Raw genomic sequence first — 21,027 nt, forward strand, 5'->3', positions numbered from 1 at the left:
GTGGTTAGTCACTGAAAACCTTATGAAGAACAGTGGGACACTGGAAGGCACTCAACACACAACTGGGGAAGAGCTGCCTCCTCATTGTAGAGTTGACTGTGATGGTATAAATGGAATACAGCTTTCTGGACCTTCATTTGCAGATAGGGTATAACTCAAAACAAGAGAAACAGCTGCAAACAGCCATTAATAATCAGAACACGGAATATAGGAAGTATGAGTCTAGGAAATTTGGAAGTTGTCAACAATGAAACGGAACACATAAATATCAATATCCTAGGCATTAATGAGCTGAAATGGACTGATATTGGCCATTTTGAATCTGACAATCACATGGTTTTACTATGCCAGGAATGACAAACTGAAGAGGAATGGCGTCACATCCATCATCAGAAAGAACGTATCAAGATCTGCCATGAGGAACAACGCTGTGATAGGATACTATCCACAGGCCTACAAGGAAGCCCAGTTAATACCACTACTATTTACATTTATGCACCAACCACTAAAGCCAGTGAGGATGAAATTGATGAACACTATCAACTTCTTCAGTCTGAAATTGATCAAACATGCAATCAAGATGCACTGATAATTACTGGTGATCAGAATAGGCAGGTTAGAAACAAAGAGGAAGGATCGGTAGTTGGAAAATACGGCCTTGGTGACAGAAATGATGGTGGAGGTCACATGACAGAATTCTGCAAGACCAAGAACTTTCTCTTCATTGTCTGAGATTAGACCACCACCAGCACCATCTCTAACAGTAGTGGGAGAATTCTCACGTTACTCTCGGGAGACCTGAGTTTCTTCATATGCAGTTTCCACGTGGCTGTCAGGGGAGGCCTGAGTCTTGTTCTGATGCTGAACAAATTTCAGCAGAGTCTCCAGACTAAGAGACTAGGAAGAAAAGCCTGGTGATCAGCTTCCAAAAATCAGCCCATGAAAACCCATGGGTCACAATGGTCTGAGCCTCTGTGGGATGGAGCAGGGCCTTGCTGCACGAGGTCATTGTGAGTCAGAACAGACTTGATGGCCGCTAACAACAACAAAATCAATAACAGTAACAACTGCCCCTTTGTGTGTGCTTGGTAGGGAGATATGCACTTTACATAAATGACCTCATTTCTATCTCCATCACCCCAGCCAGGTAGGTTTTTATCATCACAGTTTCGCACAGGAGTGAGGTTCTGGGAAGCTGACCACTGATGTATTTTCACATATGCGTTATTTGTGTAAAAATACGACGTCATGAACAGACACAGGTGTGGGACCTGGGCTTGGCAGGCTAGTAAGCACACAAATATTCCCTGACCCCCCTTACTCAGCCAAGTCTGGGAGGCTTCAAGCTCAGATCTACGGAGGCCACGTCCCTGCAGGTTTGGTGTCCCTCTGCCCACTAGGAAGGGAGAGGTGGTGCCATCAGTGGGCAGCAGATGGTCCCCATGTGACTGTCTGTCATGACTCATGCAATCTCCATACATCTGCAGGATTATAAGGATGCCTGGGAAGCGTCTTTCTGGATGGTGCTGATTTCCTGGAGAGGCAGCTCAGAGTCCTGTTTAACCACCTGGTTCAACTCCTCCTTCCATACAACCCTCCCCGAAATCTGAGCTTCAGCTCTGTCCCATGAGAGGAACTCATTCCTATACCAGCCTCCTCCGCGTCCCAGTCTGCGCAAGACCCAGGGGAGCCCTGGGCCCCAAAATAACCAGTCACCAACTCATTTGTGACCCTGTCAGAGCAGAACTGGGCTCCATGGGATTTTCAATGATGGAGTTTTTAAGAGCGGGTCACCAGAACGTTTTTCTAGGTGGCGTCTAACTGCCACCCTTTTGGTTGCATCACCCAAAGACTCCAAACCCATTAAGCTCTGCTGACTCTGGCAGACCGGGGCAGCAGTGGGTTGAGGGGAGACCCTTCACGATAAGGCAACCACAGAACTCAGGTGCCGATTAAACTCCAAACCCAACATATTCCTACATGCCTGTCGTGAGATGAGCTGCTCTGGTGGTACAGGGGGTTAAGTGCTGGGCTGCAGAATAAAAAAAGTTCTGTGGTTCGAACCCACCAGTCGTTTCATGGGAGAAAGATGAGGAAGTCTGCTTCCAGAAGGATGACAGCCTTGGGGGCCCTGGGGGGCACTTCTACTGTCCTGTAGGGTCACTGTTGTTGTTAGGTGCCATCGAGTTGCTACCGACTCCTAGTGACTCTATGTACAACAGAACGAAACACTGCCCAGTCCTGGGCCAACCTCACAATTGTCGCTCCACCTGAGCCCATCAATGCTGCCACTCTACCAATCCAACTCGTTGGGGGTCTTCCTCTTTTTCTCTGACCCTCCACTTTACCAAACACGAGATACCTCTCCAGGGACTGGTCCCTCCTGATACTATGTCTGACGTATGAGAGATGAAGTCTGGCCATCTTGGCTTCCAAGGAGCACTCCGGCTGTATCTCATCCAACACAGATCTGTTGGTTCTTCTGGCAGCCCAGTATGCGTTGGGATTTTACTAAAAGGCAATAGGGTTAGTTCGTTGTTGTGTTAAGTGCTGTTGAGTTGGTTCCAACTCATAGTGACTTCTCCACAGTGTTTTCAAGGATCAGCTGGTGGGTTTGAACCACCAACCTTATGGTTAATGGCCCAGTGCTTACCCTACCAGTAATGGATTTTATTTCCCTTGGGGCCTTGACCTCTCTTGATGGCGTTATCATCATCCTTTCGTCAACCCTTGAGACAAGGTCAGCAGTTCAAACCCAGCAGCCACTCCTCAGGAGAAAGATGACGCTGTGTGCTCCCATGAAGATTTACAGTCTCAGAAGCCCTGAATAGCGTCACTGTGAGTTGGAACTGACTCAATGGTAGTGGAGTTTGGGGTGTTAGAATCATGGGACTCTAAGGCTGAAAGTGGGACACATTCATCATTTCCGAGTGTCTGAGCGTTGAAGTCTACAGCAAGCCAGTCATGGAAATCCTGGACATTTCCTGAACGCAAAAGCAGCCTGGAAGAATGGTGACTTGCTGGCAGAAGAGAAGGACGTTAAAAGACGGCCACTGAGAACGGAACAACACCACTGAGTTCATTTGCTTCGCATCTGAATTGCACGTGGTCTGGTGCATCCAGCGGAAAATCAAGAGAGATGGGGGAAAAACCAAGCAGCTCGCCCAACTAGCTGCCAGAAGCTTAGAAACAGGAGACACGTTTTTAGTCAAGGTCTTTTTCATTTGCAGTTCAGATCGCAAACTTTCATTTAATTTGGCTTGAAGACTTCGACCCTCTGAAATCTACTGTTGGAGCTAGAAGAAATCAGCACTAGTGGAGAGCCCACGGTGGGAGACGAAGCATCTGAGGGCCTCACCTGAATGGCGGAGTTTGGCGCATGACTATATTATAAATGTTTCAGTCGTCCCCATCGAGAAGGGGATATGGGGGGTGAGGGTGGGGAGAGTATCAGTCGTCATAACAGCTGAACCAAACTACCAGAAAGAAAAATTTGTTATTGAGCCTGACTTTCATTTTCTGGTCTTGCTGCTGACTGGACTTATTTTGCAACTTGATAAAAGCACTGCCAATCAGCGCACAAATTGTGATGGGCTGACAGCATCCAATAAATGGCAAAACCATCGTAGTAGCTCAGACTATTCTATATGTCCCCCCACTGCTGCTGGGTCCATTCTGCGTGGTGACCTCGTATGTGTCACAGGGATTCCAACAGAAGTACATCACCAGACCTTTCCTCTGAGGTACGTCTGGATGGATTCCAAACACCTGCTTTTTGGTTAGTAGATGAACACGTTAACTGTTTGTGTTTAGCATTGCAGAGATGGACTCTGAATGTCCTCCAACCAAACGAAATTAAGAAAAATCACAGGTGTCTGCTTCTTTATGGGGTATGAAATTAAACATCACAGGTGTCTGCTTCTTTATGGGATATGAAATTAAACATCACAGGTGTCTGCTACTTTATGGGGTACAACCTGGGTCCCCGTGCCTTCAAGGACCCCACACTTCAGCTAAAACTCCGCTGTTGCAGTTCTTGAAACTTCTAATACATTGAACAGCAAGGCCCCCACCTGGATTTTGCACGGGGGCCCACCAATGACACAGTCCCACATGTGGACAGTGGTGATGCTTTGGGAAACCTAGCGATGGTGGACAATCATCGAAACAAAATCTAAGCTTCTTCCATCAGGGCAGTGAGATGAGGGCTTTGAAAAAATGCACAGGAGGGCGGGATTCAGGGTTTAGACTACGGGGCAGAGCCAGAGATTAGCTGCAACCACGGACTCAGATATAACACAGAGGGTGAGGATGGGGTGGGATTAGGTAGAGCTTGGTTCTGTGGTACCTGGTGTCTACGTGAGTAGAGACGGTACCTGACCACTCAATGGTACCTGACCACCACAGTGTTTGAGAACAGGATCATCACCAAGCCAGGTTTGGAATGGGATTGTATGTTACTCAGAAGGTCTCTCTAGAGGAGGCATTTTATAACTGTCTGAAGTTGTCGATATCGCTGACTCAATTGTACTGTGAACTGCTAATGGTCTCCTCTCCTATAAAACTGTCTGATATTCAATTAAGAAACATTGGAGTCAAATTTCTGTTGAGTTGATTCCAACTTATTCATGATGACCCTGTGTGTGTCAGGGTAGAACTGGGCTCCAGTGGGGTTGTGAATGGCTCCGTTTTTGGATCAAGATCACCAGGCCTTTCTTGTGAGGTACCTTGGGTGTACCTGAATCTCTGACCTTTCAGTGAGGAGCAGCTTGTATCACTGGGGCTCCAGATGCAACTCAAAGCATCAGAGATGCAAAAGGAATTAAGTTAGTCCCTGGCTCAGGATCAGGGGTCACAGAGGGATGGAAGCCTGTCCACTGAGTCCCTTCATTTTAATATCCTGGGCTCCATATTGGTGCTGTTTTTAAGTGCTGTCAAGTTGATTCTGACTTAGAGCAAGCCTACATAGTGCTGGTCCAAAGAGCAGCTAGTGAGTTTGAACTGCCAACCTTGTGCTTAGTTTATGGTTAGTTCCAATGCTTACTCGATCACACCACACCAAGGGACCAGGGCTGCAGATTGAGCCCTTCAAATCCAACGACTCCTTTCCATTCACACCACCACGAGGTGAACAAGAAAATAATTTTCTACTATTGTGGTGGCAGATTGATTCACAACGACAAAACATTATCGATTCTGCACGAGGCAGGCAGAAGTCGCTTACTATAAGCTGGCACCGACTGGATGGCACGCCATTTGGAAGAGTAAAGAAATGCTTGTACACGCAGGTAGAAGCTTGTTTCATAAACTTTTCTTAAATCAGTTCCTTTGCGTGCACTGAGCCACGTCTCTGAATTTGGACTCAAGTTTCTATTCGCATTTTGTCCTGGGTTGTTGCTGCTCAGTGCTGTTCATTCAGTTCCGACTCACAGTGACCTGATGCACAGCAGAACGAAACACTGCCTGGTCCCGGGCCGAGCTCACTACAGTTGCCACGCTTGAGCCCATCAATGCTGCTACTTGGCCAGTCCATCTCACTGGGGGTCTTCCTCTTTATCTCTGACCCTCCACCTTACCAAACATGATATCTTTCTCCAGCGACTGGTCTCTCCTGACAATATGTCGGAAGTATGAGAGACGAAGTTTGGCCTCCAAGGAGCACTCTGGCTGCAGTTCTTCCAAAACAGATCTATTGGTTCTTTTGGCAGTCCATGGCACTTTCAATATTCTCCTCCAACACCACAACTCAAAGGCATCAATTCTACGGTCTTCCTTATTCACTGTCCAACTTTTGCAAGCATATGAGGTTACTATTGTCTCCTTAGCATGTCTTAAAAATAAAAAGAATACTTTTTGTGTCATAAGAGAAATGATTTTGACGTCAGGGATAATATCAAATTTCTCACACGACTTAAGTGGACATCTTATCTTCCCAGATGACTGAGGCTGTACAACAGGTTCATAGGAATGCTGCTTGACATGAAACAGCAGTTATCAGACGGATCAGGCATTTTAAGGGACTTTGGGAAGCTCTCCAAGATGAATTCAGCTCAGAAGATTATAGCAACTGTCATAGAATCCTGGGGTGGCGCTGTGAGTTAATGCACCAGACTGCAAAGCCGTCTGAACTGCAAGGTAGGAGGTTCAAGCTCACTAGCTGCTCCTCAGAAACCCTATACAGGGTCGCTATGGGTTGGAACCGACTCAATGGCACTTCACAACAGCAATGAAGGGATCATCTTAACAGATTTTCTTGAAGGTCACAGGATGATCCTGAGAGCTGATTAGGAAGAAGTTTTAAGAAAACAAGCTGCTTTGGTGAGAAAAAACCATCCAGGAAAGTTGCACCAAGGAAGTTTTTCCTATTACAACAATGCTCATTTTTTCAAGGGTGGCAAAGGTTGATCGGTGAGAATTTTGTTGGGAAACTGTACCCCATCCATCCTATATCCCTGATCTTGCCCCTTTAGATTTCTTTTTGTTGCCCAAACTCAAAGAATATCTTGAAAAGGAACATGATTTGAATCTCTTGAGCGTGCTCAAACTCATTTTGAAGTGGTGTGAATGGAAGGGCACAGAACTCTTCAGGAAAGGGTTACAGAGACGGAAACACCACCTTCAGAAGTGTATGGACCTAGAAGGAGGAGGTGTTGAGAAACAACAGCTCCCCATTTTGATATTTTTGTTGAATAAAGGTTTTAGGGTTTCATAGCAATACTTTTTGATTTACCCTCGGGTAAAAGGCAACTGGAGTCCTGCTGTAGCTCTGTAGGATAAACACTAGACTGCAAGGTCAGTTTGAAGTGCAAGGTCAGTGATTCAAACTCACCAGCCGCTTCTGGGAAACCCTATACAGGGTCACTCACTATGAGCGGAAATGTCTCGAAGGCACTTAACAACAACAACAACAAAAGGCAACCAACTTGCTAACCTATAATACAGTGGTCTGAGGAGGGCGCAGAGGATGAAGCTGCTGGTGAGAAAGGGTGATCTCTCATCCATTTCCAAAGGGTGAACAACAACAACAAAAAACCGTGACGTGGGACCATGAGCTCTTTGTTGAGAGATGGAGAGAAACAGCCAAAAACATCAGATACAAGGGAAATGGAAGTGAGGAGGAACTGGGAGCTGACGTGGGGTGGGTGGGTGAGTAGTCTTGATGATAACTTTGCTGGAAAGAAAGCCTAGAAAAATGAAATATGAAAAGTGTGAAGAACATATTCAGTGCCGCACACTAATGTGTGACAGGATACAAAGTATCAATTTACACCAGGCTTACAAAGATGTAACAAATTGTGCACCTCAGACAGGAGCCTGCTTGATCTCTCCAGAGGCATTAATAGCTGTATTCAGGCGTGGAATTAAGAGTAATTGTTTTCTTTCCCAAATTTTCTATCAAGTTGTTTACAGTGAATGATGAAGCTTTGACAGAGGTGCCTTGCTGTTTCTGGATCTCGTAAGTTCCGCCTTTGACAGGGTGCAGACTGAAGGCTTTTTGAAAGATTGTTTCAGTGGAAAATCTTAGCGTCTTTGATCTGTCTGCCTTACACAGGTGTTGACTTTGATGAGTTTTACTGTATATAACTTTCATAATTAGGAAATGAACTCACAAAGCAGAAAAAAAAGTTTCATTCTTTGTTACAGACTAAAAATTGGTTCAGAAGTCTCCATTTCTGTTATCCAAATCCGGGGATTTCTGGTGGCACAATAGTTCAGTGGTTGGCTACAAACCAAAAGGTTGGTGGTTTAAACACACACAGTGTCTCTGCAGGTAACACCTGTGAGCTGCTTCTATAAAATAAAGAGTCAAGAAAACCCTCTAGGGAAATTCTGCTCTGTCTGCCACAGGGGGCGGAGGGGTCCGAATCCACTCAACCACACCCATCAGCAACAACGTTATTCAAACACACGATTTTAAGGGATCAAGGAAAGATCTTAATTGAGGATGCTTGATTTCTCTTTTCTCTTCCAGGCCAACACTGTTCAGCACTGGACAGCTAAATGCACGGTTGGACCAACCATTCCTCAGAAACCTTATACAGGGCCGTTATGGGTCAGAACGGACTCGACAGCCCTTTGCAACCACACAACATGAAGCAATGTCCTATAAATGGTCACACTGATCAAAGTTACTAATTACGCGAAGCTTCTTGAATTCAGTGCCATGAAATTCTGATGGAGTCCTTAGAGCGTGTCATAAATTCTGAAGCAAGAAGACAGTCTGCTTCTACACATCCAAAGCTAATACTGCGCCAACAACAAAAAGTTAGTCTTTTAAAATCTGTGGTGTGAGAAACTGCATTACAATGACCATTCCTAACTAACTTTTAACATTTTCTTGTGCTGTGGGTGAAAACGTACATAACCAATGAGTTTGTTATGCCTAGAATTCGGGGTCCCCAAAGATTTACAACCTCGAAAACCCTATACAGGGTCGCTATGGGTCGGAACCGACTTGATGGCACATAACAACAACAACAACAAAGACCACCCAGGAGCCGATGCAAATACATAAGGGAAGTTTATTCAAGCTCGAGCCAGGTCTCTAACCTTATCCAACGCATCGGAATAGGGAAAGAGCCCTGAATTCATTGTCTGTAGGGTTTTTATAGAGTTTTCAAACAGCTCAGGTTTCTCAGCTTTACAATCTTTGGATTGGTTGACAATTGGCAAACTATGAGATGTTACAGTTTAATTGGTCAGGACTGGTGGTCTTTGTTCTTAGGCTAGGGTAAAGGAAAACATCTGGCCTCTGGCCTTGAGCTGCCTGGCTATTTATACATATATCATTTTCTTGGAGCTAGAGGACGTGTTCAGGCTAATGTACAGAATGGAGATTGACCTTGTCTCTGGAGGGAACTAAAAACTGAGGCCTTGTCTATTTAAAATGCTTTCCTGAGCCTGACTAGAGTTTAGTCAAGCAGTCTCTAGGTAGGCAAAATTAGGTAAAATCAGTTTGGTCCTTACAAGTTCTCCCAATCAATGGGTCAATGGTTCATACACAAATTGTTCTGTGGCAATGGCTGTAATTCTCGTAATGCGTCAGCATTCTCCCCGTTTCCTCCCTGGGGGGTTCCCTGCTTCCATTTGTGTCTGGTTTCCCTGTCTCCCCTTCCCCCATCTCCTCATCTTTGGTCCTGGACACATGTTGCCTTGTGGGTCTCAGATAGCTGATGGTTCTGAGGAGCACATTTCCCACATTGTTTCACGGTCTTGTCTAGTATTTGGTTCTGGGCACATGCTGCCTTGTGGGTCTTATGAGGAGAGCATCCTCCATGTCGTTTGACAGTCCCATCTAGTATTTGGTGGGAAGGTGGCCTCTGGGAAGTCTTCGGTTTCAAGACAGGAGGTTTTCTCTGGCTAGCAGCCTCACGCTTCCAGTACGTCTGGTCTTTTACTTTGGTTTTGAATTTTGTTCTACTTTTTCTTTCTTTCTAACTTGAACCTACTATTGTGGTTCTGGGCGGAGTGGAGAGTAGTGATAAATGGACAGCTCTGAGTTCTTCTGGTCTCAGGATAGAGGAGGCTGCGGTTTCTGAGGGCCATTAGCTCTTTGGATGAATTGCTTTCTTGAATTCTTGTTTTCCTTTTTTTTTGCACCAGATGGGAAGACCAATAATTGCTTCTTAGATGACTGCTCACAAGCTTTGAAGGCCTCAGATAAAACTTACTAGACTAGGATGTCGAACTTTATGAATGTGTTTTGCCAATTGACCTAGATATCCCAAGAGTATAGTCCTTAGCCTTCAGACCGGTGGTTCATTCAGTGCTGACGGCTAAGTCATTTCTACACCAGTGCCCCTGGTGTGCCCTCATACATGAGCTTGTGAAAAAATGAAACTGAAAGACAATGTTTTTTTTTCCCATGAACTTTTGAAGCCCCCTTTATAGTGGATATGAATTGGACTGCTAACCTCAACGTCAGCAGTTCAAATCTACCAGTTGTTCCGTGGGAGAAAGATCTGGCTCTCTGCTCCCATAAAGATTTACAACTTTGGAAACCCTATAAAGGGTCGCTATGAGTCAGAACTGACTCCATGGCACATAATCATCCTCACCAACCATATAGACCAGTATGCAGCCTTTGCAGATATGTACGTAGGAATTTACGTCTGGGTGTATACTCCATACGACTACCCTCATCTATGTAGTAGACATATTGGCCACTGTTAGTTATTACTAGGATGGTGGGACTGTCTGCCTTAGGGTATTTACCAGAGGGGCTCTTTTCATTTTAATGTTTAAGAAGTGAGACAAAACTGGTTCTGCTGTCCAGTTCTTAATACATCTCTAGAGTGGCCATCAAAAACAAAACCAACAAAGAATGTTTTTTTCATTGCGAAAGTAATACATGATGAGAAAATCAGTCAAATGTTACACAAGAGATCAAAAGGCAAACTCTCAAGGTCACAATGACAAAGTCAGAAAGACTGCTTGGATGTTCTGGGATGAGAGAGTCCTGAGGAACTTCCATTTTTTGAGGCCCTGCACAGACAGTTCTCTTGTTTGCAGGATGCTCGGTGTCAAACCCACTTCCACTGAGCATCCTTTTCATCTGAGAGGAAATGATCCAGTGGGTGGATGGAACAGTCTAAACAATTACTTAAGAAGCAGAAAATCTGTCTCATTAAAGCAAAAACAATCTTAGCGCTTTCCTTGCAGGCTGTGCGTGGCACCACCGGTGCCTAGGTAACATCCCTAGCTCTCTTCTCTGTGAACAGAGCCCTAAACTCAGGCAGGTCGGCCTCCCCCTTGCTTCCTTTGCAACTTGTGGTAGTCATGTGATCACCTGGGGGACTCCCTCCTCTCCTTCCCTAAATCAAGAACAGATCCTTGCCTTCTTCCTGCCTACGTCCCTGGAGTAGGGACACAATGTCTGACCAGGAGGTAACAAAGCAGAGAAGCAAATATCAAGTTTAGGGAGGTGGAGCAGAAACTGGAAGGAGCCTGGAACTTAAGACTGTTATTGGGCAGCTGTGTTCACCCTGGACTGCAGCGCTCAGACTTACGTCAAGTAAATGGCCAGTCCAGTTCAAACAAATGGACAAAACCCACCCATTGTTCTTTAGCCAAGTCGGACTCATGGTAATCCCAGGTGTGTGAGGAGAGTCGTGCTCCACGGTGACTGACGGCGGAAGCAGTTCACCAGCCTGCCTTCCGAGGTGGACTCACACCTTTTGATTAGTACTCAGTATGGTAACCGGTTCACCACCCAGGGACTCCAGCCCCACCCACCAAAACCCCCCAGTGAGTCGATTTAGCCTCATAACGACCTTATTAGACAGAGTAGAACTCCTCATAGGGTTTCCAAGATTGTAAATCCCATGGAAACAGGCTGCCACATCTTTCTCCCATGGAGTGGCTGGTAGGTTTGTACTACCAACCTTCTGGTTAGCAGCCAAGTGCTTTAACTACTGTTCCACCAGGGTTCCTTCAGCAGCCCACCAGGAACACTGATAAGCTATCAATCAGCTGCTAGGGTTAGAATAAAGAGTTGTTTAGACATTGGAGTCCCAAATATCTGTTAGCCGGACTCCTTTTCTTAGGGAGATAGTGCAGGATGTGTTCCATCAAAACGAGGGTGTAAACACTGAACAACTAAGGCACGGGCTACGTATGAAGGCCTGAGACAGTAACACAGACAAGAGGTGACTGAGAAGCAGTAATGCCAGAGATGGAGGCAGAGACGATGACGTGGAGAGATGGAGCAGCTGGGGACTTTAGACCCAGAGAGGGAGAGGGTCTGTGTGCTGACGACTGGGGGGCGGGCTTGCAGGGTATACCCTTTAGTTGGATGATGCATGGAGGGGATTGTAACCATGGCAATGAAATGATATACGATAGGATGAATATGAAACTGATGTTCTCCCATGTAAACTATCAGAGAATTCACAATAAAACATTTAAAAAAATTAATAAACAATACTTGCTTAAAAATAGTCTGTTCATAGTAACTTAAGAAAATAAAAATGCCAAAAATTGTGTCCTTTTCCTCAGAGGCTAGGGTAGAATTTCTGTTGTTTTTTTTCCCTTTAATTTCCCTTTAATTACTGTTATTACTTGTACGGTGTTGTTGTTGTTAGGTGCATCGAGTCTGTACTTGTACTGTAGGGCTGTGTATACGATGGTTTTTACCTCTGTTGTCTTTAGTTCAGCCTAATTGCTTTGGGCCGACCTTACAGTGCAAGTGGGCTTCCAAAAGTTGGTGGGAAATCCCTTTCTCTTCTAACTCCACTTTTCCATGAACCTTATAAAGCCCCACTACCTATTGTCTTTCCCTTGACCCTGCCAGGGTGGGATTTCTTCATGAAACATGAATTGCCTGTAGGGGAAACCACCCGAGGTCGACCCCAAGTGCCCAGTAGGCACCTTCTGTCACTCACAGGCTGGGGCAGGGGGCTTTCTGGTTGCCAGGGACAACAATGCATGCTCGCTCTGAGACACGTGCCCTTGAGGCGTGGCGTCGGGCTGATTGTAAACCCAGTCCTGGCCCAAAGCATTACCTGTTTGAATAAAGCGTCGTCTTGTCCTGTGGATAATGGTCATTGACGTACAAGGAAGAGGACGAAATTGTAGTTGTCAGGGAAGCAGCTTCGAACAGCGAGGGGGTGCTGGGCACCAAGTCGGGGCGGCGGCGGGTCCCCAGGGCTGGACAAGGAGAGAAAGTAACATACACACTGGTGAATTTCAGCATGAGGGTGCCGGTGGTCTGGTCTCCGAATGCGCTCAAAGCACTGGTTTCATGGACCGGGCTGCAAATTAAATGAGGAACCAGCTGCGCATTTCTGAACCACTGCCCACATGGAAGACAGTTTCTGGAAAAAAAAGCTAGACCAACAGAGAAATGCCTGAATTTGCAAAATGGCTTATGAAAGTAGCTTCGCGAATGTGCTGAGGTTGTAAATTTCCACCAAAAAAGCAGCATCTTTCACCAATGGAGTGGCTGGTGGGTTCAAACCGCCTACCTTTTGGTTAGCAGCCCAATGCTTAACCCCTGTGCCACTCACTCATCTTTCAAGAGAGGGAGGCCAGAGGAAAAATCTAGAATGTCACTTGCCTCTATGAGATTAAAATCTGTTTAGCACATTGAGAAAAGTGTTTGATAAAATCCAATCCTCAGTCTTGATGAAATTTCTTAGCAAATGAGGAGCGAGAAGGAAGTGCCTTAACTTGATTTGGACATCAGACTGCCAACACGCTTGCCAACAGTGAAATGTTAGAAGCATTCTCTTCAGAATCAGGACAGCTCAGGGACCTGCCATTCTTATCTCTATTCATCATTGTACCGGGTGCCCTCGCCAGTGAACAGAGAGAGAAAAAAAACCAGAAAAAGATATGCGAGCGGCAAAAGGCGCCTTTGTGGCTCACTGGGTTAAGCACTGGGCTACTAACAGATTTGTTGGCAGTTCAAACCCACTAGTCGCTCCTTGAGAGAAAGACGTGGCAGTCTGCACCTATAAAGAGGACGGTCTCAGAAATTCTGTGGGGGCAGTTCTCCTCGGTCCTAAGGGTCACTGTGAGCTGGAATCCACTCCACAGCAGTGAGGTTTTATGCAGCAGCAAAAATCCCAAAAAACAACCACACCATAAATTCAATTATTTAAAAAAGATACCATTTAAACAGGCAAAAAAAGAAAAAATCAATGTCTATATTGGGAGATGTACAGCCAAGGCACGTCATGTGCAGGCACCAGCTGACTGTTAGTGGAGACTTGTGTGTTATGATAGTGGATGGGGTTTCAGTGGAGCTTCTGGACTAAGAAGGACCAGGAAGAAAGGCCTGGTGATCTCCTTCTGAAAATCAGCCAATGAAAACCCTGTGGATTACAATGGTCTGAACTGCAATGGATCATGGGTCTGGTACAGGATCAGACAGCATTTTATCCCATTGTGCATGTAGCCATCATAACAGGCAATAAAACAACCATAACATTTCAATATCCACCCAAGGAATTAATCTAACAAAGTATATAGAGAACAATCCAAATTTCATTTAAATTCCTTAAAGAATGAAGTAAATGAAGGGCTTTAAAAAGTTCATGGAAAAACAGAACTAACAGATAACAGAATTTTCCCATGAACTTTTTTAAGCCTCTGGAAGATAGGTGTCCACCAAATGCACATATACACATGTGTTTGCATGGATACACACACATATACACACATGCATACATACATACACTGAGTTCATTAGGAATTCAGGAGTGGAATTCTAGGAGATTTTTTCTTTGGGGGGTATTTTTGTATTTTCTGAGTTTTTTATTGTGAGTTTACATTCCTTGTCTTTTTTTTTTGTAAATCCCATGTTTTTACCTTCTTCATCGAGGCTGCTGAAGCTCTGCCCTTCCGTCAGCAGATCATGCTTCTCGCCCTTCCACTCGGGGCTGAGGGAGGACACAATCTCCTGTGAGGCCGCCTTCAGGGCAGCGATGGAATTGCACCGTTTCTTAGACGGCGAGGCTTTCACAGCTGAGTGAGAAGGAAAGGGGAGATGGAGACGCTTGCTGTAAAACTACATTCGCATTTTCTTTTTGTGAAAATATTCAGTCATGCACCATTTCAACAATTTTTATGTACAACGTGGTGGTATTGATTACACTCTTCAAGTTGAGCAAGCATCCTCTCCAACTTGGTTCACCACCAATGACTTCAACTCCCGACCTCTAAGCCTCTCCTCCAGCCTTTTCAGTTGCTGTTCAGTTAGATCACACACAGATAACTGTCTACAGGAAGCACATTGCACAAGGCAGACATAGTTTACTTATTAAGACAAACCATCATTTTGATTTAAGGTTTAAATTTTAGAGATTACCTCTGGGCAATCATTTCAGGGGTTCATCTAGCCTTAAGGAATCCAGAAAGTCTGGATTCCATTGAGAATTTGAAATTCTGTTCTGTATTTCCCCCTCCCCACCATCCTGTTGGTCAGAAAATTTCTAGAATCTTTGATCAAAACAATCTATCTACATTCATATTTTATTAACATTTTATTTATGATTTATTAACATTTTGGTAATTACTGAATAAAATTCAAGATGCTTTATTTGATATCTATGAATAAAGGTAAAAATAAAACAAAAACAGGACAAACTGCCCTCGAGCTGACACTGAATCACGGAAACCTCATGATTGTGTCACAGTAAAACTGCACCCCAGAGAGTTTTCAATGATTGATTTTTTTCAGGAGTGGATCATGAGGCCTGTTTACATGATGTCTCCGGGTGCCCCTGAACTGCTAACCTTTTGGTAAGTCGCTGACTGCTGAACCATTTCTACCACCCAAGGACTCCATAAATGAGGAAAAGGAGATCAAATCATCTGTGTTTCGGTCATTGTATTTGCTCAACATGGCTTGACTTTTCTCAGGCTTCCTCTGAATACGTTAGCATAGATGAGCCTCTGCAGGTTTTGAAAGAAAGTCTTATTTGAGCTACGACTCAAATGTTCCAGGGCTTTTGCTCCTCCAAACAATGTTTTTCTAGTGCTGGGAGGAGGGTAGGTTGGTTGGTAAACTCACGGCGAATTCTCATGACCCTTAAGTTTTATTAACTCAGGACTGGGAATTTCTAAAGAAGCCAGTGTTTAATCTAATACGCACATTGCCCAATTTAGCCAAGCTGCTACCTATGGTTGTTTTTAGTGACTTTCCACTGACACTTCCTACCCTTTGGGTCTTTTCCAGTTATGGTTGTGGTCCAAACAGAAGTGTGTTGGGAAACTTGAGCATTGCAAATAAACTAGCCCATCCATCAGAAACATTGGAGGCTGTGATCTCACGGCTGGAAGGTCAACAGATGCCCCTTAGGCTGCTGGCAGGCCACCCCATTTATGTGCACTCTTTGTAGCAATAATTCTTCTCGGTTTCCTGGTGCGAGAGGATTTCCTTGGAGGGTGAGGGGAGGGGAGGTGAGGCTTGTCCATGCTTTTCCCTGAACTTGCTTCTGGAAGCATTTCCCCTCCTTAGGAGGTTTGCAGAAAAGGGGGTGTCCCGACAGCAGGTGCATTAGAGTAATTGTGTCTAAGTCTTAGGAATCCTGGATTTTATACAGTTCATTGGGGGGGGGCAGCTTGAAGAGAAGGGGCTGTTAATGTGTCCCCTGAGAAATCTCATGATAAAAATGTGAGCTGAACAATAAATAACGGAGGCCAGTGGAGTATAGCACTTAACTGAAAGGTAGACAGTTTGAAACCACCCTTCGGCTCCCCCAGAGAAAGGCCTAGAAGTCTCCTCCTATAATGACGTTAGACTAAAAAACCCAATGGGACAGTTCTACTCGGTCACATGAGTTGGAACAATATCAGTAACAAAGCACTTCTCCTGCAGGTTTTAGTTTATAAAGGTAACACTCGTGCGCCACGTTAGTTGTGGTCAACTGTGACTCACGGTGACCCCACATGCATCAGAGTAGAACTGTGCTCCACAGGGTTCTCAGTGACGGACTTTCAGGAAGCAGCTCGCCAGATCTTTTTTCTGAGGAACCTCTGGCTGGACTCGAACTGCCAACCTTTCGATCAGCACTTAAGCACATTAACCATGTTTGCACCACACAGGGGCTTTACACGTTCCATTTCTCAGACTGGCCATGTGGTCTTCTGAAGGAGAGACACCCTCTTATAGGTTAAAGATGGAGAGCTAGCTCAAGATCATATGGTTAGAAGGCATTAAACGTGGGGACCTTTCTTCTCTTTTATGCTAAACCGACCAAAGTGCTATCATTCACCTGTTTTGCATGTAAAGTCTAGAAACGGACTGAACATATCTAGTTTGTTGCTGTCTGACCCACAGCAACCCTGTGTGAGTGCGGAGAACTGCTCCGTCACGGCTAATTCTCTGACGTGAGGCAAGAACTCAGGAACTCAGGGCAGGGCTCAGGAACGCTGGACTTAACGGCTCCTTGAAGCCTGCTTGAAGGAGCCCTATGTGGTGGCACACTAGGTAAAGCACCTGGCTGCCAACTGAAAGGTTGGCAGTTCAAACCTACTAGTTGCTCCACAGGAAAGAAACCTGGTGACCCATAAAGACTGCAGCCCTGAAAGCCCATCTGGGACAGTTCCAGACTGTCTGATAGGGTCTCAGAGTCAGAATCTAAACAACCACAGGCAACAACTTGTTCCTTATCAGCGTCACATAGGATGAGGGGCTGAGAGGACTCAAGAGCAAACCTCTGCCAAGACCGTGTGGCTCCCAAAGAAAACATTTACTTTTGTCTTAAGTGGAGAATTCTTCCTCCCAGTAGCGACCAGAGCCTCATCCAGCAGATACTGAAATTCCTCAGGGCCTCCTTGTGAATGGACAACTCTGAAAGATGTTTGACCGCTGGCTGTTTTGTGTTCTCTGATACAGCTCCTGGATTTACCTTTGGCTTAGCAAACTACACTCAGGAAGACCCACTGGTACAATGGTTAAAAAGCTGGGCTGCAAATTCAAAGGTCGGTGGTTCGAACCAACCAGCGGCTCTGCAGAAGAAAGTCTAATCTGCTTCCATAAAGATGATGGCTAAGAAAACCCTACAGGGCATTTCTTTGCTCTGTCACATGGGCGGGTTATGAGTCCAGACAGACTCCATGGCACCCCACACCAAGAGCAGAGAAGACAGAAAGAGGGACAGGAGAGAAGCAGGGGACGAGCCGAAAGGTAGAAGGAGCCCGGATCACAGGAGGACTTGGAAGTTGAGTGAAGGAAGGACTCACTACATACACCACAGATGTGTGGACTTTTACTTGTTAAGTACGGTCTATTTTTAGACAAGGACGTGGCATGAGAGATATCACTGCTGACGTCACATGGATCTTGGCTGAAAGCAGAGACTACCAGAAAGATGTTTACTTGTGCTCTACAGACCGTGAAAAGCTTTTTAACTGTGTGGATCATGATAAGCTACAGTCAACATTATGGAGAATGCGTATTCTGGAACACTTAATTGTGCTCATGAGGAACCTGTTCATAGACCAAGAGGCAGTTTTAAATTCTTTACTGTGACCACACTTAGGGAAGACTGGCTCAGACAGGGTCAAGACTGAATAGAGACCAGCAGGGGTCCACAGCGCTTACGTAAAAATCAAAAGGCAAAACCACCAATGGCTGGATTTCAGAGTAAGGCTGTGAAAACAGACAGCCGGTCCTGTATTTCAGGGTGAGGCTCTAGAAGACTGTGGAGGGACTGCCTTCCAGTGGCACCGGAGAGGGAGCAGCCAGAGGGGGGCGCCAGCATTTTGGGGTGGGGCCACAGGGTGGACTGTGTGGCCTTCAGAGGAATGTGACACTGGAGGAAGGTTACACCTGAGACAACCCACCCTTACAACTGCAACCTTCAATGGTGTATTTATAACTAGTCATGCTACAATGCTAAGTGACAAATTAAAACCCAAACCCACTGCTGTCTAAGTCCAATCAGACTCACAGTGACCCGCTCGGACACAGGGATGCCCCAGAGGATTTCCCGAGTTATCAGTCTTTACAACTCTTTCTCCTATGGAGCTACTGGTGGGTTGGAACTGCTGACCTTTTGGTTAGCAGCTGAGAGCTTGAGCACTGTGCCACCAGAGCTGCTTAGGTAAAAGGCAGAGGACTTGTTTTTACAACTGTGCTCCACCAGGCTACTGGCTCCAAATTAACACACAAAGTGGGCAGGAAGTATGTATTTGAATGTCAGTGGTGGGTGTCTCTAAGTTGTCACAAGTCAATACCCATCTTTGACAATGAGTTTACACTGAAGGTGTCTTACTTTTGTTAACAGATAACGCCAAACAATATATGTTTTATTTGCTGTGGAGTCGGTTCTGACTCATAGTGACCCTGTACAGGGTTTTCGAGGCTGTAAGTCTTTACGGGAGCAGAAAGCCTCATCTTCCTCCTGTGGAACAGCTGGTAGTTTCGAACTGCTGACTGTGAGGTCAGCAGCCCAATTTGTAACCACTATGCTACCATATATATATATGTATAAATATACACACACATATATATATTTTTCCCAATTATTCCAACCAATTTTTTATTCTTTCAATATTTTAGCATATTTAGACCTTTTCTTCTAATGAGTACACTTCAAACTTACCTTTTTTTTTTTAAGTTTTTATTGTGAATTAAGTGATAGTTGTGATAGTTTACACGGGAGAGCATTGGTTTTATACTCATCATTTCATTGCAATGATTACAATCTCCTTCCTGCATCATCATTCAACAGTATTTGGTTCTATTTCCTCTTTTTTTTTTCTGTTGTACACAAAAACACTCAGGAATATATAATCATTTAAACAACAAAAGGAACATTCTGTAAGCCTGCCTCCTAGCCGCCAGCACACAGCCTTTCTCTTTCCATGAGTCTAGTGTCCTCAGCTGCTCCCTCTCTCCAAGTCCTCATCTCTGCCGCCATCTCTGGTGTCACTGCCTCTCTGGATAGGGTCCCACATTCTGCTCATGTTCTTCTATTTTGATGGTCCTAGGGTCCTCTGCTCAATGTTATCTGGTTTTGTTTTGATTTTTACCTAACATTTTATCATGAGAGTTTTTCCACATTGCCTAGAGGGCTCGATGATTTTTACTGGGTGCATAGTATTTTCATAAGTGGCTATAGTATAATTTACTTAATTGCCTCCTTACTATTATTGATGATAGAATGTTGTTAAGACTAAGAACTCAGTCAGTGAACAATTTTATGCATTTTTAGCTACACTGTAGAACTAATGATTAAAGTGGTAAATAAATTAAAGCGCAGTCTCCCTCACTTCAGCACTTTACTTGAAAGATCAAATGACTGGCTTTTCAAACACTTTAGAAGTTCTTTGTTTATTCATCACTCCAATTGGAAATGTTTACCCTAACTTTGTAGGGACAAAACAGACACAAAATCATGTTCAACAGATGAACCTGCAAGCCAACAAGAGCTCATTGACAGCTAGGCTCCCACGCAGAGATTATGCTTCCTTCTCAGGGGTCGAGGGTAACAAGTAAGCATGGAAGGCATGCCAATCAATATTATAAGAAAACTTTGTCTTCTATAAGTACAAATCATTCTTTTTCAAAGTTAGTTTTGCATGTGTGCATACGTGTGGCCAAACTGTCATTTTTGGGTTTATGAAATTGTACCAACAAGACAATTTCATCACACGACAACCCATGAAAGAGTAGGAGGAGTCTCCTTTCTCACATAAAACACTAAGCAAATAGTACAAAGTCGTTTTGAAATTTTCATAAATATTGACACAAAGGAGAAGAAACTCCCACATTAATTCCTAACATTTTCGTATATCCCAGGAGAATTTTGCCCTGTACTGAAGTATGCAGACTAATAGTTTTATATGGAAAAATATTATATCATATTTGATGCTGTTAAGGGCTGTAGAGCTGGTTCCAACTGATGGTGACCGTGGATAGGGTTTCTGAGGAGTGGCTGGTGGGCTTGAACTGCTGATTTTGTAGTTAGCAGTCCAGCGCTTATCCTATTTGTTGTTGTTGTTGCTAAGTGCCGTAGAGTTGGTTCCGACCCATAGCAACCCTGTACAGGGTTTCCGAGGCTGTATATCTTCACGGGAGCAGAAAACCTTATCTTTCTCCCGTGGAGTGGCTGGTAGTTTTGAACTGCTGACCTTAAGGTTCACAGCCCGATTCGTAACCACTACACTACCAGAGCTCCTTGTGCTTATCCTATAGTATCACAATACAATATTATATTTCAGGAACCCTAACAGGAGTCCTGATATATCACTGAGGGCTAATGCAAATCAGACTGCAGTCATCTGAATGGCAAGGTCAGTGGTTCAAGCTCACCAGCTGCTCCTTGGAAACCTATACAGGGTTGCTAAAGGTCGAAATCGACTCGACGACACTTCACAACAACAATAGTACACTGGTTAGAGCGCTAAGCTTCAAACTGGAAGGGTCACTGGTTCAAACCACCAGCCAGTAACTCCATATATGCTGTGATATATTTAACATCTTATATAATATATGCTATGATATATTTAACATCTTATATAATATATGCTATGATATATTTAGCATCTTATATAATATATGCTATGATATAT

General features: G+C 44.6%; 1 protein-coding gene across 1 annotated transcript in view; it reads right to left on the bottom strand.

The window, feature by feature from the left end:
• Window positions 1-21,027, bottom strand: part of PIP5K1B (phosphatidylinositol-4-phosphate 5-kinase, type I, beta) — a 111,107-nt gene that overhangs the window by 12,320 nt on the left and 77,760 nt on the right. The window contains exons 10-11 of the mRNA XM_006863831.1: window positions 14,314-14,469; window positions 12,504-12,648 (exon numbers count right to left, since the gene is read on the bottom strand). Of these exons, the coding sequence (XP_006863893.1) occupies window positions 12,504-12,648; window positions 14,314-14,469 (301 nt within the window). The remainder of the gene's footprint in view (window positions 1-12,503; window positions 12,649-14,313; window positions 14,470-21,027) is intronic.

The sequence above is a fragment of the Chrysochloris asiatica genome, unplaced genomic scaffold (assembly GCF_000296735.1).
Source record: "Chrysochloris asiatica unplaced genomic scaffold, ChrAsi1.0 scaffold00056, whole genome shotgun sequence".
NCBI classification, from domain to species: domain Eukaryota; kingdom Metazoa; phylum Chordata; class Mammalia; order Afrosoricida; family Chrysochloridae; genus Chrysochloris; species Chrysochloris asiatica.